The sequence below is a fragment of the Sarcophilus harrisii genome, chromosome 2, assembly GCF_902635505.1.
Source record: "Sarcophilus harrisii chromosome 2, mSarHar1.11, whole genome shotgun sequence".
Taxonomy (NCBI): Eukaryota; Metazoa; Chordata; class Mammalia; order Dasyuromorphia; family Dasyuridae; genus Sarcophilus; species Sarcophilus harrisii.
This window is the reverse complement of record NC_045427.1, coordinates 489,774,914-489,796,278: the sequence shown is the minus strand read 5'-3', so window position 1 is coordinate 489,796,278 and position 21,365 is coordinate 489,774,914. Positions and strand designations below refer to the sequence as shown.

The following is a 21,365-nucleotide window of genomic DNA, read 5'->3' as shown; positions in this document are numbered from 1 at the left end:
ACCAAGCTATGACCTTGAAATGCTCGTGCTTTACACTGTCATTGCTCCTGTTCATGTGCTGAAAAAAAGCATTAAACTGGATTGACTATATTTAATATAAATTTATGTATGTAATTTCATCTGAAGCTTCATGGCAGCAAGGTAATCTCTTTGCACCTCCAAAATCAAGACATTATTCCACTTACCACAATAACTATTTCAAACCTTTTCAACCCTCTGCAAGTCTCCCATGCACATTTTTCTTCCCCATCCTGCAGCAATACTCTTTTCCTAGATCTCCTAGACATGTGATCTCTTCTTCTCAGCCTCCTTTATTGTTCTTCCCCTCAATGTCTATCCTTGGTTCTTAGCTTTTTTCCTTTTATATTATCTCTTGAGCTACCATAGATTCAATTATAATCTCCAACTAGATGATCTTCAGATCAATTTTTCCAAACTCTAATTTCTCTCCTGACTTCTACCACCAATTGCGTGCTGAATCCAAAATTGGATTTCTCATAGGAATACCAAACTCAACATATTCAAAACTAAGGTTAGTCTTCAGTATCTTTCTGCCAAAACCTTTCCCTCTTCCAAACTTTGCTACTACTCTTCCCAGTCACCCAGTCATCCTCAATTCTTAATTTTCACTGCCTGCACCTATCTAACCTGCTCACAAGTCCTATCAAGGACTTTACCTTTGTAACTTTTCTCATATATATCCCCTTCTCTCTATTCACACAACTGTTGCCCTTATCAGTTCTTGCCTGAACTACTGCAATAGTTTGAGAGTTGTCCTCTATATCTCAAGATCTCTTCCCATTCTAATTCACCCTCTACTCATCTATTAAAATAATCTTCCTAAAGCACAGGTCAATCATGTCATCTTCTCTCATTCCATCAACTCAACTGGCTCCCTATTACTTCCAGAGCAGTACAGAAAATTCTCAATTTGGCTTTTAGAGACCTTCACTCCCTTATCTCTTCCTATCTTTCTAGTCTTCTTACACTGCATTTCCTTCCACATACTCTATGAGTCAATGGATACCATCCTTCTAAGCTTTTCCTCACATACAACACTCCAACATCATGAATTTTCTTGTACACACTGTCTTCCTCACCTGGAATGCTCTCCCTCCTTGCCTCTGCCTCCCAACCTCCTTCAAAATTCAATTCAAATCTCATCTTCTACAAGAAGGCTTTCCTGGTTTCTCTCATTTCCCACTATTAATGCCTTCCTTTTGAGATTATCTCCCATTTATAATATATATTATCTACATCTATGTGTATATACATTTTACATATAAATAGTTATTTGTATATTATTTCTCCCACAAGAATGTAAGTTCCATGAGGCCAGGGATTGTATTTTTGCCTTTCTTTGTATCACCAGCACTTAAAATTCAGGGCCTGACACATAGTAAAGACTTACTAAATACTTGTTGATTGACTGATGAACCCCTTTTTTCCTCCAATTACAAGATTAACTCCTCACACTCTATTCACTGATTAAGCTAAACACACACACACACATACACACACAGTCACTCATTCTTACTCTCTTTCTCCATCTAGTCATCTCACAAATATCCTGGGTCATGAAGCCCACCAGACAAGAAAATATAAATTAGCTCAGTTCAGTGGAGTCTACTCCCTTGGCTAGGGATATAGCTTGGAGGCTACATCAAAGCTAAATCAGACACATTATTATTACACTTGAAGTACAAAATGCTTTTGAATTACATTTACAGATTTTTCTCCCTTTAAAAATGTGGTTCTGACAGTTTACCCATTGAATCTTCTATAAATGATACAGCCTAGGCAGAGGCAAATCATCATTTAAAAGACTGATTCCAGATGATCTTTAGTGTCCCCTCTAGAGCCAAAATTCTTAGATTACATATTAGAACAGCCAAATAAATGGAAAAACAATGAAGCATATTCTCAGGTTTAAGTAAAGATTAGCTCACGCTTTCTGTTGCTCTAGCCATGACAATTCAGCTATAACTTTCTCCTCTAGGGCTTTCTCCCGGAGCTTGAGGAGGGCTATCTGGTACTGTGCTCTCAGCTCTTCTTCCTTTAAATACTGATCAGTCATCCTCAGGCTAAAGCGGTCGAAGAGGCTAGACCGATAGATTTCATTCCTCTAAAAGCAATGGAAGAAGAGATTTACATTTTTTTTTTCAAGTGGCCAAAAGAAGTGTCTCAAGGATACTGTTTAAAAAAAAAAAGGATACTGTCAGAAATAAGTCATTTCCCTTTGAGATGTGAAATGTGCTTCTAGAAGGTCCCAAAAGATCCCAAATATTTCCTCTACACTCTGTCCTGAAGTTTTTCCATTATCAGAATTACTAATGGATTACTAGGGTAAAATTCATGATCTCCAGAAAACCTCTATCAAAATGTCCGTGTCATCTGAGAGTAAAAAGCCTATCCCTCTGCCACTAGACAAATTAGTTTACTTTTAGTATGAAAGACATGGGAGACCTTACCCTTGAAACAAGGAGACTAGATAAGAGTATAGGCAATAAGCCTTGGAAGGTAAGATATAATGAGAATTAATCCAAGGTTGAGGGACTCCTAAGTGTAGCTTCTGAGAAGAGATTCAAGTATGAAGGATAGGAGACTCAGAGGAATAAACGGCATTGGGACAATGGATGTGAAGTAATAACCTATAAGAGATATACAATCACTGGAATTTGGTTCTGAGCCATACCTGGCTGCTGCTGTCCATGGAGTCTTCTTTAGAGAATACCTTGCTACTTGGATAACCAAAAGCTGATGAGAACCATGTAGTGGAGTGTGATGATGTGGTATAGTCTTGCTTCTTCCCTCTTTCCTTATCAGCATCTTAGGACAAAAAAAAGTTCAATCAAGTCTGTGTCAGTGAAGCTCTGCCAGAATGGGCGAGGTGAGGTTAAGTCTCAGGACATAAAGGGGTGTGTGTGTGTAAAAGTTTGAATCTGGTTATATATTCTGTGACAATGTATATCAATGTAGTAGCTCTCCTTTCAATGCTTATAGCTAGCACAGTAACCAAAGAACATAAACATCAACGAGATAGCCTCAAAAGATCCTACCTGTGCAACCCAATAAATTTCTCCTTGGCTCACTTTCCCAGGTGGAAACTGTTGGACTACTGGTTCTGCTGGAATATGACCTGGGGACACAGAAATAGTAATAAAAAGCACACAGGTAATTTTATGACATCCTGCCCCAGTACACATGTGGTATGCACATACCATTTATGTTTTGGAGAGGGACATCCTCTGCTTAAGCTGTCAAGAATAGACTCATGTCCTAGAAGAGGGACAGCTTCAGCTCTGATTTTCCTGCTGATGGGCCAGCTTAGCTGCACCCCACATAGTACAGGTTAGGGTCAGTCCTTCATGCAGGCAGACTAAGGTAGATGCCAGCACAATGCTGTGAGATATGTCACTGCTTAGGTCAAATCACTTGTCTGGCTTCGGGAGTGATGAGTCCATCCTACCTGCCCATAGATGACAGCCCAGTTAGACAGTCTGTGGATTCCAGGCCTCCATGGGTCTTTGGCATCTTCCATTTCTCTGCTTTATTGTCTAGTTCAGTTCTATGGATGTGGCTGCCGTGCAAAGACTGCTGAAGTAATAATAATAATAACAATAACAACAGCAGCAATAATAGTGTATTTTAAAACTTACAAGTTATTTCCCTAGTACAAATGTTTGATAAAGGAAATGAAAGTGTTACTATTATTCTTATTTTAGAGCTGAGAATAATATAGGTTCAGAAGGGGTTAAGTGAGTTGTTTGAGATTACAGAGATAAGTATCAGGAGGAGGGTTTAAATCCAGCTTTTTCTAAATTAATTACTCTTTATACTACATTGAATATAGGCATTTATAACAATCAGGAGGATGACATTTTATGAGTTCTTCATGTAGCTGGCCCAAGGCCTTTGACTTAACAAACCATAGTCCACCAATTTTCTACTCATCACCAGTCATCTGAAATCAAGATTGGTCACTGAATTTGATTTAAATTTTGATTTGACCCATAGCTTTTCATAAAATATATATACAATGGAGGTTTCATTCATCTGTTATCCAAACTTTATTTTTCCTTTCCCCTTCCTTTTCCCCTTTTTTCCCTTTATTTCTGTTCACATAGACTATCATACCCTTACCTATGGGTGTTTTGCCTAAAGGAATGTAAATTTTGATCATTGAAATACCCTAAGATATCTGGAAGTTTATAGACTAGGGCCATGCCTTAAACCCAAAACACTCTTTTTCTTTTTTCTTTTTAAAAATTTATTAAAATTTTTTGTTTTTGAAACATATGCATGGATAATTTTTCAACATTAATCCTCGCAAAATCTTGTGTTCCAGTTTTTCCCCCTCCTTTCTTCCTTCCCCTTTCCTAAATGGCAAGTAATCCAATATATGTTAAACCTGGTTAAAAAAAAAAAATATATATATATATATATATATATATATGTGTGTGTGTGTGTGTTAAATCTAATATATGCACACATACTTATACAATTATCTTGATGCACAAGAAAAATCTAATCAAAAAAGAAAAAAATAAGAAAATAAAATGCAAGCAAACAACAAAAAGAGTGAAAATGCTATGTTGTGATCCATACTCAGTTCCCACAGCCCTCTCTATAGGTGTAGATGGCTCTCTTCATCACAAGATCATTGGAATTGGCCTCAATCATCTCATTGCTGAAAAAAGCAACGCCCATCAGAATTGATCATCATTGTTGTTGCTGTATACAATGATCTTCTGGTCCTGCTCATTTCACTTTGCATCAGTTCATGTAAATCTCTCTAGGCCTCTCTGAAATCATCCTGCTGATCGTTTCTTATAGAACAATAATATTCCATAACATTCATATACCATAACTTATTCAGCCATTCTCCAACTGATGGGCATCCACTCAGTTTCCAGTTTCTTGCCACTACAAAGAGGGCTGCCACAAACATTTTTGCACATGTGGGTACCTTTCCCATCTTTAAGATCTCTTCAGGACATACTGTTTATTATTTCTTATAGCACATAATATGCCATCACAATTATATACCACAATTTGCTCAACCATTCCACAATTTCCAATTCTTTCACCACAAAAAATTTTTTTCCTATAAATAAGTCTTTTCCCCTTTTCTTTGATCTCCTTGAGTTACAGTACTAGTGTGAAAGATCTAGATCAAAGGCTATGGACAGTTTTATAATCCTTTGAACACAGTTCTAATTTGTTTTCCGTTCTTTGCTACAACAAAAAGGACTAGTCGATTTATTTTTGTATATATGCTTTATGGTTAGATAATTTAAAAGTATAATTTCTATTATGTGGTGATCAACTAAGAATGACTTAACTTTTTTTACTAATATAATGATCCAAGATAATTTACAATGGACTCAGGATGGAAGATGCTATCCATATCAAGAGAAAGAGTTTGATCTGCAGATCAAAGCATACAATTTTTATTTTATTTTTATCATGGTTTTTTTCCTTTTGGTCTGTTTCTTTCTTTTCTTTTTTTTACAATATGACTAATATGGAAATATGTTTTAAATGATTGCCTATATCTAGCCTATATCAAATTGCTTATAATTTTGGAAAGAAGAAAAGAGACAGAGAAAAGGAGAAAAATTTAGAACTCAAAATTTTGTGAAAGATTGATTTTACAAGGCCTGGAGAGACTTATATGGATTGATGCTAAGTGAAGTGAATAGAACCAAAAGAATATTATACACAGCAACAAGATTATGTAATGATCAGTTCTGATGGATATGGCTCTTTTCAACAATGAAGTGATTCAGGCCAATTCAAATAGACTTATGATGGAAAGAGCCATCTGCATCTTTTTTTTTTTGGAAGAAGACTGTCGGGACTGAATATGGATCACAACATAGTTTTTATACCTTCTTTGTTGTTTGCTTACATTTTATTTTCTTTCTCTTTTTTCATTTTTGATCTAATTTTTGTTGTGCAACATGATAAATGTAGTAATATGTATAGAAGAATTGAACATGTTTAACATATATTGGATTGTTGTCTGGGGAGAAGGTGGGGAAAAGGCAGGGAGAAAAATTTCAAACACAGTTTTATAAAAGTGAATGTTGAAAACTAGCTTTGCATGTATTTTTAAAATAAAAAGCTATTATTTTTTTAATTGACTCAATATATAATTGGAAAAAATGCTATATAAAAAACAAAGAGTAGTTTCAAATGCACTTAAGCTATATTTTAAAAATCTGATCATAGCCAGTTGGAAAATGTAGTCCAATCTTGAGAAAATTATTTGATCTCTGATGACTTTTATTTTTCTATCCATCAAGCGGGCATAACTATCTCTCTTGCCTCACAGATAGTACTAAGTGAATGGAAAAGGGACTCTGGTGAAGATAAGGCCCAACAGAAAAAACAAAAACAAAAAAAAAGCCTTCTGGATAAAGTCAGAAGAGGACAACAGTTTTGACAATTCTATGTCAAATTCATTATATTCCTGAAAGTAAGGGCAAACTAGATGTGATGGCGATTGAAGATTTCATGTTTATTTATTTTTCCTACTTTGCAAATAGAATTGTTTGTTTTATCTACTATTTGATTTGTTTTGTTTAAGTAAATAGGAGAGAGAAATAGCCTTCTGGGAACAAAAAGTAAAATACCAGAGTTAAGATGATTACAGAAATGGGCAAGGAAACGTTTGAAAAATAAGGACCAGAGAAGGCAGGGCACAGGGCAGATATTTGGGATTAAATTACAAAATTACTGGAACTATTAACATAAGTTCAGAACCTCAGTGTGGTGGTCAGACTTCACTAGCACTTATTCCACTCCTTTTGGTAAGTCCTGTCATTTCTTCCTTAGCAATGTTTCTTGACCATCTCCATTCACACAAGCTGCCACTCTGATTAAGGGCCTCATCACCTCACGCTTGCCTGGACTATTGCAATAGTTTGGGGCTTCTGATTGATGTTCTTCCTGTCTGGTGTCTCACTCTACTCCTTCCTCCTGACATCTGGCACTCATGCCAAAGTGATTTTCCTAAAGTTCATCATTCCCCTCGCTCCATCAATGCGATGGTCCCCCTATGTTCTCTCCAGGGTCAAATAGAAAATTCTGTTTGGCTTTTAAAGCCCTTCATAACCTTTTCCCTTCCTACTTTTCTAATATTCTTATACTTTCTTTCCCTCCATGTTCTTGGTCATCCACAGCAGCATTGGCCTTTTTTTCCTTACTCAATAATATTTTATTTTTTCTGAATACATGTAAAGGTAGTTTTCAACATTCATTTTTGTAAGACTTGTATTCCAAGTTATTTTCCTGCCTTTTCCCTCCCCAAGAGAGCAAGCAATCTGATATAGGTTACAATATATTTGGACCTATTTCTCTATTTGTCATATTGGGAAAGGAAAATCAGACCAGAAGGGAAAAAACCGTGAGAAAGAAAAAACAAACCACCAACCAAAAAGGTGAAAATATGCTATGCTTTGATCCATATTCAGTCTCTATAGTTCTCTTTCTGGATGTGTATTTTTTTACCCCACATCTACTAGAACTGCCTTGAATCACTGCATTGTTGAGAAAGACCAAGTCTATAACAAATGATCAGCACATAATCTTATGGTTATTGTGTAAATGTTCTCTTGGTTCTGCTCCCTTCACTCAGCATTAGTTCGTGTAAATCTTTTCAGACTTTTCTGAAACCAGCCTGCTCATCATTTCTTATAGAACAATAATATTTCATACCATTCACATACCATAATTTATTCATTCATTTCCCAACAGAATCAGTTTCCATTTCCTTGCCACTACAAAAAGACCTGCTACAAACATTTTTGCACATGTGGATCTTTTTCTCTCTCTTATGATCTCCTTGGGATACAGAATCAGTAACAACACTGCTGGATCAAAGGGTATGCACAGTTTTAGAATCCTTTGGGCCAAGTCTCAAATTGGTCTCCAGAAGAGTTGGATCATTTCACAACTCCACCAACAAGTATTGGGCTTCTCAAAATCCCCAACATGTAACAATTTCTCTTCCAATCCCACATCTTTTCATTGGGTATCCTAAGTACCTGGAAAGCTCTACTCCCTTTTCTCTCCCTCCTGGCTTACCAAGCTTCCTTCAAATCCTAACTTCTGCAAGAGGCCTTTCTCAGTTTTCTACCATTAATTCCTCACTGATAATGCCTTCCCTCTGAAACTACATCCCATTTATATTGCATATATCTTTTATATATGTATATGCATATATCTTTTATATACGTATATACATATATATCTATCTATATATATATATATCTTTTTGCATAGTTTTGCATGTTGTCTCCCCTATTAGAATATGAATTAAGTGCAGGGACCATTTGCTCCTCAAACAGCCCTGGGGAGAGAAAGGTGCTACTATCCCCATTTTACTGTTGGAGAAACTGAGGCAAACAGAGATAATAAATGTCTGAGATGACATGTGAAATCAGCTTTTCCGACTCCAGGCCCAGCACATTATTCATTGTATCAGCTAGCTGTCTCTAATTCTGAAATTGGAAATACAAAAGAAAGACTAAAATATATACTGAAGGGATATAAGGGAAAGCAAGGAAGAGAAAAAGGGAAGAAGCAGAACAATTTGGAATTGTGCTCAAAAAGCAGTATGTACAGACATATTTAAATACTCTCATGTTAGTAGTTTCTGAAATGTTCTGTTGACCAATGAATAAAATCTGATTAAAAGAGGGGAAAACCAAATAGTCATTAGGCTAGGTAGTCAGAGATAAAAATTTTTTTTTGTTTTTTTTTATTTTATTTTTTATTTAATAGTCTTTTATTTACAGGTTATATGTATGAGTAACTTTACAGCATTAACAATTGCCAAACCTCTTGTTCCAATTTTTCACCTCTTACCCCCACCCCCTCCCCCAGATGGCAGGATGACCAGTAGATGTTAAATATATTAAAATATAAATTAGGTACACAATAAGTATACATGACCAAACTGTTATTTTGCTGTACAAAAAGAATCAGACTCTGAAATATTGTACAATTAGCTTGTGAAGGAAATCAAAAATGCAGGTGTGCATAAATATAGGGATTGGGAATTCAATGTAATGGTTTTTAGTCATCTCCCAGAGTTCTTTTTCTGGGCATAGCTAGTTCAGTTCATTACTGCTCCATTAGAAATGATTTGGTTGATCTCGTTGCTGAGGATGGCCTGGTCCATCAGAACTGGTCATCATATAGTATTGTTGTTGAAGTATATAATGATCTCCTGGTCCTGCTCATTTCACTCAGCATCAGTTCGTGTAAGTCTCTCCAGGCCTTTCTGAAATCATCCTGTTGGTCATTTCTTACAGAACAGTAATATTCCATAATTTTCATATACCACAATTTATTCAGCCATTCTCCAACTGATGGACATCCATTCAGTTTCCAGTTTCTAGCCACTACAAAAAGGGCTGCCACAAACATTCGTGCACATACAGGTCCCTTTCCCTTCTTTATAATCTCTTTGGGATATAATCCCAGTAGTAACACTGCTGGATCAAAGGGTATGCACAGTTTGATAACTTTTTGAGCATAGTTCCAAATTGCTCTCCAGAATGGTTGGATTCGTTCACAACTCCATCAACAATGCATCAATGTCCCAGTTTTCCTGCATCCCCTCCAACACTCATCATTATTTTTTCCTGTCATCTTAGCCAATCTGACAGGTGTGTAGTGGTATCTTAGAGTTGTCTTAATTTGCATTTCTCTGATTAATAATGACTTGGAGCATCTTTTCATATGACTAGAAATAGTTTCAATAAAATTTTGTTTTTTAAACATAATTGTTTGACAATTCCTTTCTGAAAATCTGGAAACTGTATAGCTTTTGATCAAGTTGTGGGCAATTTGATTAGTGTAATTGTTTCTATTCTACTATCCTTATGGCTGATCTCTATAGGTACCCCTAAACTGACTTCCATTGGGAGTTCCCAGAGGAAAAGGGCCAATTCTTTGCACTTTTCTTTTTATGACACTTAATAGAATGTGTCATGATCAATTAAATGCTTAATGAGTGCTAAATGGTATTTATATGGAATGGCCTTGAATATATTTTTCTTTGAATTACTTCTAAGTATTAGAATCTCAGATTATTCAACTTAACCCATAATTGCTTATCAAAAACACATCTCTTATATGTACAAAAATACTTATAGCAACTCTTTTTGTCATGGTGAAAAATTGGAAACTGAGAAGATTCTGATCAGTGAATAGATGAACAAGTTACAGTATATGAATGTGATGAAATACTATTGTGCTCTAAGAAATGATAAGGAGAGAATAGTTGGAGAAACCTGGGAAAACTCTTAGGAACTGATATAGACTGAAGTGAGCAAAATCTAGAGAACGATTTATATAGTAACAACATTATAAAGTTGTATTTGGAAGACCTGGTAACTCTGAGCAACACAATGACCAACCATCTTTCTAGAATTCTCATGATGAAGCATGCCTGAGTCCCAGGAGAAAGATGATGAACTCAAGAGTACAGACACTAAGACATTATTTTGAATATGATCAATACTAGAATTTGTTTTGAGTATACACATTTGTAATAGGGACTCCCCCTTCCCTTGCCTTCTCAATGGTGGAAGGGGGGGAGAAGTTGGAAGGTTAAAAGGCAGAACTTTGTTTGAAAATCAAGAAATCTAATTTAAGAGAAAAAAGAAAAACTCATGTGAGTCATGAAATATCACAATCTCTGAAGAATTAAAGTTGGGGAATTTAGAAACAAAAAATGAAAACAAAGTAAATGCCCACATATGGGGAATGGATAAATCAATAGTGGCAAATGAATATAATAGAATAGTATTGCACTATTATAAATGGTAAATATAAGGAATTCAGAGAAATGTAGAAAGATTAATATGAACTGATACAAAGCAAAGAAAGAAAAGACAGAAAAATAGTATATATAATAAATACAATCAAAATCAGGGAAGTCAGATGGAATGTGATTACTAATCTTGTTCTTAGAGAACATACTTCCCTTCTTTCAATAAAGAGATAAAGAACTACAATGCACATGAAAAGTGGTTTGACAGATGCTATCAGAAAGGTATATTATTTGAAAAGGTAGCCTATAGAAAGAGTGAGGAATAACAATGGATAGGCTGCATGCTCCTTTGCTATTTATGAAATCTCAAGAGATCTATAGGAGCTGCTGCAACACTTTGGATCGGTAGACTCCCGTGAAGGATTTAGGGGAGGACAGATAAGTTATATCAGATGAGAAGATATGGGGGAATTACTATATCCATCACTGGAAAGAATATCTACTTTGATGAGGCTGCACATCAATTGAAACATCTGTTAATATATTTCCAAAACTTTATTTTAAAGTAAAAGTTTACCTATAGTCACTAATAAATGAAAGCACATTTGCATGTATTAAGTATGTTTGAATCTCATAAATCTTGAATTTTAGATTATGAAAGCAGGCTTAGAAAATATTTGATATACATATAATTCTGAAAAAGGAGACTTGAAGCAAAATTAACCTTGAGAGCATACATGCAAACAGAAGCAAGAGTTTTGTAAATGTCTCTTTCCACTAAGGATAGTAATCAATGTATATTCTCCTCTTTAGAAATGCATAATGAAACAGGAATACTTTGCCTACCTTAGGACTCACCTTCAAATGATTCCTAAAGACCAATTCATCCAAAGATTTCTGAGTTTCTGCAGCTTCCAGTTCTGCTCTATGCTTCAGAATTTCTAACTCTCTTTCCTGTTTTATCTGATGTAACTATATGAGGAAGAAAACCACAACAGTCTTGAAATACCTCTCTCAATGAAACATCACTGAATTTTCAGATGAAGAAATTAAAGCTATCTATAATCATATGAAAAAATGCTCTAAGTCACTATTGATTAGAAAAATGCAAATTAAAACAACTCTGAGGGTACTACCTCAGATTGGTTAAGATGACAAGAAAAGATAATATCTGGAGGAGGAGATCTGGGAAAATTAGGACATGGTGATTTGATCCAACCATTCTGGAGAGCAATTTGGAACTATGCCCACAGGGCTATAAAACTCTGCATGCCCTTTGATCCAGCCAGTGCCACTGATCCAGCCAGTCTGTATCCCAAAGAAATCAAAAAAGACAAAAGGATCCACAAGTGTAAAAATGTTTGTAGCAACCCTTTTTGTGATGGCAAAGAATTGGAAAGTCATATAGATGACTATAAATTGGGTAATGGCTGAATAAGTTATGGTATGTGAAAGTAATGGAATATTCTTTTTCTCTAAAGATGAACAGGCTGATTTTAGAAAGTCCTGGAAAGATTTACATGAACTGATGCTGAGTGAAACAAGCAGAACCAGAATACATTGTTTATAGAAACAGCAAGATTGTGTGGTGATTAATTATGACAGATTTGGTTCTTCTCGATGGTTCAGTCTTCCAAGGCAATCCTAGAAAACGCATCTACATCCAGAGAGAGAACTATGGGATTGAATGAAGTCATCACATGCTATGTTCACTTTTTTTTCTTCTTTTTTTTTTCTCATGGTTTTTCCTTTTGTTCTGATTTTTCTCTCCCAACATAATTCATAAGGAAATATCCAAAGAGATTGTTTTTTCTCATATAACTGGAGAAAAATTTTTTTTTAAAGAAACATTATTGAACCTCTAACTTATAGGCCATGAGAATACTGGGATGCAGATGTCAGTTACACTAACTTACCAATTTTGCAGTTATTCAGATCTGGAATGAAGGGATACTTTTCAGAGGGGAGACCAGCCATTCTCAAGAATAAGAACCTCAAGTTCTCTTTCATTGATCAAAAAAACCCTTGTATTCCCAGTGTCTAAGCACAATGCTTAGCATGCAGAAGCCCCTTAATAAAAGCTTTTTTATTGACTGATTAAATAAAACAATTATCCCTGTGCCCAGATCAGCATTTTATCTAGAACTTGGGGCTTCAAGATAACTATAACCTATTGAAATAAAATGATAGTTTTCATAACTTAAGGCTTTGATGTTTTAAAATGTTAAAGGCCAAGATCAGAGCTAATAAAGGAGAAGTTTTAGAATGAGGCAAGAAACCAGAAACAATTTTAGTTTATAAAAATGATTTTTACATTAAAAACTAAAATATCTATAACCTTACATTAGCAAATAGCTGTCTGAGGGAATATAGAAAAATTCCTAGGAAACAAAATCATACCTTCATTTTCTGAAGAAAGTTAAGAGATTTCTGTTGCATGCTGCTTAAATAATCCATGCAGACATCTTTGGAATATTTGTTGCAACTTTCATATTCCTCTGAAAAATAATAGACCAAAGATGAACAAATAACATGTATTAAAAGAAACTTATAATCAGTGATCTCATTTATAAGGGGCTTTTATACATTTTCATCCAATCAATCAACAATCCTTTTTAATTATTCATGTGACTGACACCATACTGGATGCTAAGGAGACAAAGATATAACTCTAACAGGCTTTTCTCTTGAGAAAACTTAAATTCTATTAAAGGGAGACAACATATTTGAATACAGATATTTACAGAATGCAAAACAGATACAAAATGGTTTTGGAGGTGAGAACATCAGCATCTAAAGAGATTAATGAAGAGTTCATAAAATAGAAGGTATTATTTGAACTAAATCTTGAAATAAACTATGGATTCTAAGAAGTGAATGTGAGGGGCGGGGGGTAGGAGGGATGCATTCCTAGAAGTTAGGACAGCCTGAACAAAGTCTTGGAGACATAGGAGATGGAGTATCATACATGAAGAATAGAAAAAAAGCGATTTGGCCGCACTGCAATGTGGGAAGTAGAGAAATATATAAAAGGCTAGAAAAATAGGTTGACAACCAATTTGTGAAGGATTTTTTATAACCAAGGAGTCTATATTTGATCCTAGACATAAAGGAGAGCCCCATACCTATGCTTTAGGAAATCACTCTGGAAAATGAATTAGAGTGAGAAGAACCACAAGGCAGAGAAACCATTAAAAAGAAACCAATTAGAAGTCTCTTAGAATGGTTCAAGGCTTGAGCTCTGGGTGGTAGCTATATGGATATAAGAGATGTGGGAAAGATATAAACAACAGGACTTTTGCAGCTCTGATTTATTTTGATACTCAAAAAATACAATAAACAGGACAAAACAGATTATTATAGTTATTTTATAGGTGAGAAAACAGAGGCCCAGAGAGATAAAAATAGCTAGTTTTCATTTATCTCCTCACAGGAAGAAAGGGGAATCATTCAATTAGATCTATTCAATTGGAAATTGAATACAACATCTGTCTGTTACCTGGCAAAGTCTGAGTTCAGAAGAAAAACTTCTTCCCTGATCATTTTTAAGGGAAAAAGTCAATTGTAGTTTATTTTCACCAACTCTTAACTCTTTTCTTCTAAATGTTGCTTAAATAAGAGACCATCACAAATAGTAAAAAGTAAGCAAACCCATTTAACCATCCAAAATGGGCAAATAGAAATTGGAGATGTTGGACAGATTAAAATATACTAGAAAATACATAAAAATTAATGAGCTCTTCAGCTAAGAGTGAGATAACATCTCAGCTCAAGTCAAGAGGGAGGGCTGAATCTTACCCAAATTGGTTCATTCTTTTTTTTTGGGGGGGGGGGGAGTTGTTTTAAAGATTTTTTAAAATCTTTTTTTCTTCTTTTGTGAGGCAACTGGGGTTAAGTGAATTGCTTGGAGTCACACAGCTAAGAAGTGTTAAATGTCCGAGGCCAGATTTGAACTGAAGTCCTCCTGATTCCAGGGCCGGTGCTTTATCCATGCACCATTTAGCTGTCCCCAATTTGGTTCATTCTAATATTCTCTAGGGAGATAAACAATAAAGCAGGGACATGTTGGGGAGCTAGCTTCTGCTGCAAGTCTGCTGCTTCTCTTGACACATCTCTCCCTAAGTGTGTTTGGGACATCAAGAAGTCCCTTATAACAAGTATATAGCATCATACTCAACATTCTCTCCACCAGTGAAGAGTCACATCTCCCTTCATATGTAACATGGAACACAAGGCTTTCTGACCCTAGTTGAGTGAGAACCAGGTAACATGCCATAAGGTTGTGATATGGATAATCTGCCTACAAATAATTGACAGTTGACTATAAAAGATTTTACTGTATCAGTGACTCTATAACCATCCTTTTTGTCCTTATAATTATTGTCAGCAGATGTTGAAATTTCAGAATCAAAAATTTCTGGGGCTAATGTTAGGCAGATCTGAAAAGGCAAGAATGGATTTTTCCAAAAATATGAGTATAAATGAAATATTAATTTGATTTAGCAGCCATTTAACCAAATACAATGGAGCATCCTGCCAAAGTCTAGTGCCTTTGTGAATCTCTTCTGGTGAAAACAATATTGCCATTTTAAGATATCTAATTGAGATTTTTCCTTCTGAAAAGAGGGAAGATAATATATTTGTAGAATCAACTTCACCCTTTTTTATTTCTCTTGAAAATAAGCTTAATGGGAGTCAAATTAATCCTCATTACTCTGTTTATACATAAATACCTGTATTAAAGTTATATGTATATGAGTTCATGTGTATACATGTTGTGTATGTGTGTGTGCACGTTTGTGCAAGTGCACTATGACTCTCCTATATCCTAGGAAGCAGCATGGTACAGTAGACAATAGAAAGATATATAGAAGCAGAGGATCTCAATTTAAATCCTGTATATGACCTGTGTGACCCCAAGCAATTCATTCACTCCCCAGAGCTTCAGCTTCTTTGGCTGAAATATAAGGAAGTTGGGGCTCCAGAACTATAACCCTAAGGTGCCATCCCTTTCATCCATGCTGGAGGTCTATGGCCAGGAGTTGCATTTTGGACAAACTGTAGCTTATATACAGCCTTTGCTATAACAGAACAGCATGCATTCAGGATGAAAGGTGGCTTGGGAGATCTTAGGAACCATGTGAGTAAGCAGCAGAAGAAGTACTGCTGCTTAAAGAAGGCTTTGTTTCATTTCCTCTCCTGGTCAACAATTAGTCCAATTCTCAGTTTCATGCTTGTCCCTCTGAGGGCAGGGCCTCTGGGGAGGGGAGAAACTAGAGCACTATAGAATCCTGTAATTTCCTGGTGGTATCCAAAGACTTGGTGGTATCCAACAGTCTCTCTTTGTATCAAGGGTTGCAGCAAGTTAGCACTCATTTTTTTACAATCTAAAAAAAGATTAAATTTAATAGAGATAAATATAAAGTTCTACAAATCTGTTTCAAAAAGAGTTATATAAATACAGAATAGAAGAAGTATACATAGACAATAAGTTATGTGATTGTCAGATAACATAATATTTGTAAAGGTTTTTATTTCAGTACCTGGCATATGGTAGGCCCTATATACATATTTATTCTCTTGCCGATAGTACAAGTCAATTCAGTCATTTTTAACTTTCTCACCTCCCAAAAGGCCTCAGATTCCCAATTAATCAGATGGTCAAATGGACTGAATTGTTGCTCTTTAAAAAAAAAAAAAAAAGATAATATTGCCTATCCCATAATAGAAGATCTGAATTGCCTCATTCCAAGATATTAGAGCCAGCTGGAAGCTACCTTCCGCAGCTCAAATTTCTTATAATACTTTGGCCCTCTCCTTCATACTACTTGCATTTCACCCTATTATTATAATTATTTGCAAATATATTTTATCCCTCTTCTATATTAAAAACTTCCTGAGCACAGGTTTCACATTTTACTTTATTCTTGTATGTAGTAACTACTTAATGAAAGTGTAAGAAAATCTATTCTTTTTTTCCTCTAGTCATCTATGTTATAACAATCTGTTGTTCTCCCTTTATAAAAGATAATACCCTGATCCACACTCCAGCCCAGTAGGGACAGACTGTACTAACTCATCCTTGCACTTACTTTCTCATTCTACCTCCCTGATCCCAAGTAGCATAAATTTGCAAAAATCTAATTGGGCTTCCTATGTGACCTGTCCTAACAGTCATATTAGGAGAAAGGAAGGGAGGAGAGGAGTGAATAAAACCATTATCATCTGCTTTGTTAGTGTTATTTACCTAGGGTACTCCATAGGAATTGCCTGATAAAGATACCTTTAAGGACATCCAGAATGAATAATGGATTTCTTTTCTTCTATTCAGGTTTTTAGTGTGGGTCTCTCTTTGGAGGCAAAAGGTATATTTGGAGTGAGGAGGAAAGAAAGAGATAACCTATCTACTCTATTCTTTGGGAAAAGAAACTGGCTGAGAGAACCTATAAGCTAGGCTCCAAGTCAGTCCTAGATTTCCAGGGAGAAAGCTTGCCTGTCCTAGGATTCTGGGGCTAATTGGTCATTTCATAACAATATCATTGAAAATGAAAGTTGTTAACTCATAAGGGCTTTTTTTTACTGATGGCTTCTGGATGATCTTATTTATTAAAAAAGAAAAGCCAATTGTACAAAATAAACCTATGGTTTCATGCACAATCCTCATTTCCTGTTCTGTCTTTATGCAAATGATCATTCTACTTGGTCTTTGTTATTTTCAGAATGAAAAATAAGATTTAAAAATATTTTTTTTAAAGTTCAACTGGCTTCAGTTAGCCACACGATCACTCATTCAACCCACATAAAATAATTTTTAGAAAACAAATAGTATGGGGGCTATCTTCCCTTTAAATATTTATCTCGGGAAAAATATCAATCAACAGTTATAGTCTGATTTTAGAGTAGCAGTGCTTAATGGATTTTCAATTGAGAGAGTAGCCCCCTCTGCTGATAGGAATCTACCTATGCATTTTCCACTAGAAAGCTAGCAAGCTGCTCACACAATAAAAAGAATTTCTACATTAGGGTATTTGTTTGTTTGTGGTTTTAGCCAAGTTAAAGCATCGCAGTAATTTGGGACACTTAATAAAAAACCCTTATATCTACCTTATAAACTTAAGTCATTCACTAAGTAGTATTTAGTCTAGAGCCTCACGTTCTTAAGTAGGCGCTCAAGAGCCAACATGATAAAATGAAAAGTATTTGGACACAAAATCTTTTTTAAGATTTTGGTTCACCAACTAGATGCCAACCAGGTGTGTGACCTTAGCAAGTCACAGTTTCTGTGCCTCATATTCCTTAATCATATTCTAACTGACCAATGGATTTGTGATATGAATATATCTCCAAAAACACAGATCTCCAAATATCCATGACTCTCACTTCTTACCTTGCTGCACTTCCTTCTTTGCCATATACTAAAAAAAGTTAGGACTGAGGACCATTTTGTAGTTGTTGTTTTTATTTCATGACTTGCCATTGTCCAAGAATTTATTATTACCAAATTGTAAGTTGACTTACTTGGTGATAAATCTTTCTGAACTTAGCTAAGTAGCCTTTAGGAAGCAGTCTATTTTCTGGATCACATGATAAAATAAAGATAATAGTATTTGTACTGGGTTGTCTCACAAACTTGTTTTATTCTATAAGTTATGAATGTGCAATGCACATGAATTCAGTACTGATAATAGTGTTTGATCAACTGAAAAAGATGGGCTAGCTGCAAAACCAGTTTTGGATAGTTAGTGAATATATTGCCTGAATAAGCAGGAGGTCAAGAGAACTCAAGAAAGATCCCCAGTAGGTTGGATAAGCCACCTGTCATGGACTTAACAAAAGGGTATGGACAGGTCGGACAACATAGATAGGTTGCCATCTATATTACTGGAGGAGAAACTCAAACATCTGAGATCACAGTTATATTGCAGTACAGTTAATCCTTCTATATGCAGGGAAAAATCTGCGTAAAAATTTTTGGTCCTCCACATCAGAGAAGTCAAAATTTTTTTTCTTTTTTCTTATACAGGGTATTCACAAGTACCTTATTGTAAATCTTGGATTGATATTATATAATACTATGTGCATGTGTGTGTATGTGTGTGTGTGTGTGTTGTATTGTGTAATATACATATATATGTAATATGTATTATACATCTTCAGTTTCTAAACTTTTTCTATGTTATTGGCTTCCATTTGTCATCTGCAGCTTCTGCAAAACTCAAAGTCAAGATGTGGAAGTGATAACTGTTTCAGAGTTCAATCAAGGAGGGAACAAAAAGTCAGAGTTTACCCAGAGATATGATTATTTCTTGCATTTGAATACTCTGTGTGTATGTGTGTGTGTGTGTGTGTGTGTATAATTTGCAATATACTCAATGAATGGGTGACGTCTTTGCCAGAAAGTTAGGCCAGAGGATCATCTATTTAATGACTCTCTCTACTTCTTACCCTCTTCTCTTCAGGTCTTCAGGGTTTTCTCCCTATAGTAAATGACTAAAAGATGGTTATGGCATATTAGGTGACAAAGTTAATTGGGTCAAAAAAGTAATCTAACCCTCAACCTAATCTGTTCCAGTAAGGCATGTTAACATTAGTTTACATATAAAATATTTCTTTTCTTTTCTTTTCTTTTTTTTTTTTTTTTTTGCCGAGGCAATTGGGGTTAAGTAACTTGCCCAGGGTCACACAGCCAGGAAGTGTTAAGCATCTGAGGCCAGATTTTAATTCAGGTCCTCCTGACTTCAGGGCTGTGCTCTACCCACTGTGGCACCTAGCTGCCCCAAAACATTTCCTTTTGATCCAGGACACCAGCAACAAGAGACTGTATATCATAGACACTTCCCATGACACAAAATACAATCTTCCACAATCCTTCTGGGGGCCCCACAGCCTAGTACTCTTCTCCAGTTGTGTCAATCACTCATACCTGGCCCAGTTGACTATACAAACTCATTTTCTTCTCAGAGAAGTAACTGAAAAAAACTCTAGTTAAGAGCAAGAGCTCTATTATATTTTTTTCTAAGTATCTATTGTACAGGTTGTCTGAGCTTGTTCTTTTGTCTCCCTAAAGCTCTTAAAACAATATACCATCTGCTATGACTTGGTCAAAGCAAACCAAGGTCTCCCAGGAGTGAAACTGCCTCCACCCATTCTGTTTTTGCTTAACCCTTTCAAGCCACCAACCTGCTCAATTCTCATTTTGTGATTAAAAAACAATTCCATTTTTCAAACCACCTCTTTTTATTTTCACAAATAAATAGCTTGGCATTAAGGTATCACTAACACCATGAAGAAGTTACTGTATATCTGTTTTTAAAAACTTTCCTTCATTGTACTTAAATATATCACAATCTCAATGAGGCTCAGATAAGTTAAGTAATTTATCCAAAGTATTAATAATAATTTTTAAATTCAAATTATGCAGAATGTCTTGTACATTGATTTATAGATTACAAAGTATTATATATACATTGTCTCACTTGAGCCTCAAAAGAACCCTTTGAACAAATTATTTTCTCAATACTACATAGCTAGTAAGTAAATCACTAAATCAAAAGGGGATTTGAACTTAAGTCTCCTGACTTCATTTTCAGGGTTCTTCACACCCTCCTGAGGTGCCTTCTTTATGTACTTATTTTAAAAGTAAAAATTACCCTTAAAATAACCATTAAGATCTCCTAGACCTAACTGATATAAATTCTGGCTCACTGTTGCCTTTGGACTCCTGTCTCCCATACTTTCTAATTCTACTTGGGGAGAAAAATCCTGGACCAAAATCTCCTTTCACCAGTGCATATCTTCAATTTCTCTGTAACTTGTATAAGCACTCACTCTCCATGGATGAAGCTGAGTAATTCCCAGGACATTGGGAATATAAGTTACTTTCCATGGTCATAAAGCTAGTGTGTATCATATATTTCCCCCACCCTCTGTCCCATGCTAGCTCAATCCATTCTCACAGTGGGCAATTCTTTTAGCAGTGACATCATTTAGAGAAGGAAGGAATGTGTTTATTATGAATGGCACTGATGGCTACTGACCAATTTTCTGATCTCTAATACTGTAAATGTTTGTTCCCTTATAGATTCAGTAACTTTCTTCTTAGATCATACAGTGTCACTATTGAAGTGCCAGAAATTACCATAAAATGTTAGCCAGGATGACAGGGTCCCATTGTTGGCAACAGTGGTCCAGGGAATCCTCTACAACAGTGGGCTCCAAATTATTATTTGACTTTGCACCTCTACTAATAAAAAAAGAACCGTATCTTTGTTATGTTCTATAATTGATGAACTATTTTGAATCTTACTATTCTAATTATGTATATTATAAAATACTCCAAATATATATATATGTATATATATATACACACATATATATATATATATATATATATATATATATAAGGGTAAGATAAAGATGAAATAGTATTTGGTTCTAGGGTCAATAGAAAATTATTGAAATTTATTGAGTGAGAGAATGACAGTTTGACATACATTGAAGAAAATCAGTTAGGTAGACTGTGAAGGATGGGCAAAAGAGAGGCTTCAAGGAAGGAAAAACAATTATGAAGCAT

The 21,365-nt window shown here is 35.3% G+C and overlaps 1 protein-coding gene and 1 long non-coding RNA gene across 3 annotated transcripts in view; one reads left to right on the top strand and one right to left on the bottom strand.

The window, feature by feature from the left end:
* CCDC187 (coiled-coil domain containing 187) overlaps positions 1-21,365 on the bottom strand; it is a 107,701-nt gene that overhangs the window by 22,777 nt on the left and 63,559 nt on the right. For both annotated transcript variants that reach the window (XM_031954950.1, XM_031954951.1), the window contains exons 13-18: positions 13,193-13,290; positions 11,639-11,764; positions 3,470-3,597; positions 3,060-3,139; positions 2,696-2,829; positions 1,950-2,125 (exon numbers count right to left, since the gene is read on the bottom strand). In XM_031954950.1, the coding sequence (XP_031810810.1) occupies positions 1,950-2,125; positions 2,696-2,829; positions 3,060-3,139; positions 3,470-3,597; positions 11,639-11,764; positions 13,193-13,290 (742 nt within the window). The remainder of the gene's footprint in view (positions 1-1,949; positions 2,126-2,695; positions 2,830-3,059; positions 3,140-3,469; positions 3,598-11,638; positions 11,765-13,192; positions 13,291-21,365) is intronic.
* LOC116421797 overlaps positions 1-21,365 on the top strand; it is a 35,262-nt gene that overhangs the window by 2,190 nt on the left and 11,707 nt on the right. Inside the window, exons 2-3 of the long non-coding RNA XR_004232336.1 lie at positions 3,101-3,174; positions 6,341-6,484. This is a non-coding gene — a long non-coding RNA (uncharacterized LOC116421797). The remainder of the gene's footprint in view (positions 1-3,100; positions 3,175-6,340; positions 6,485-21,365) is intronic.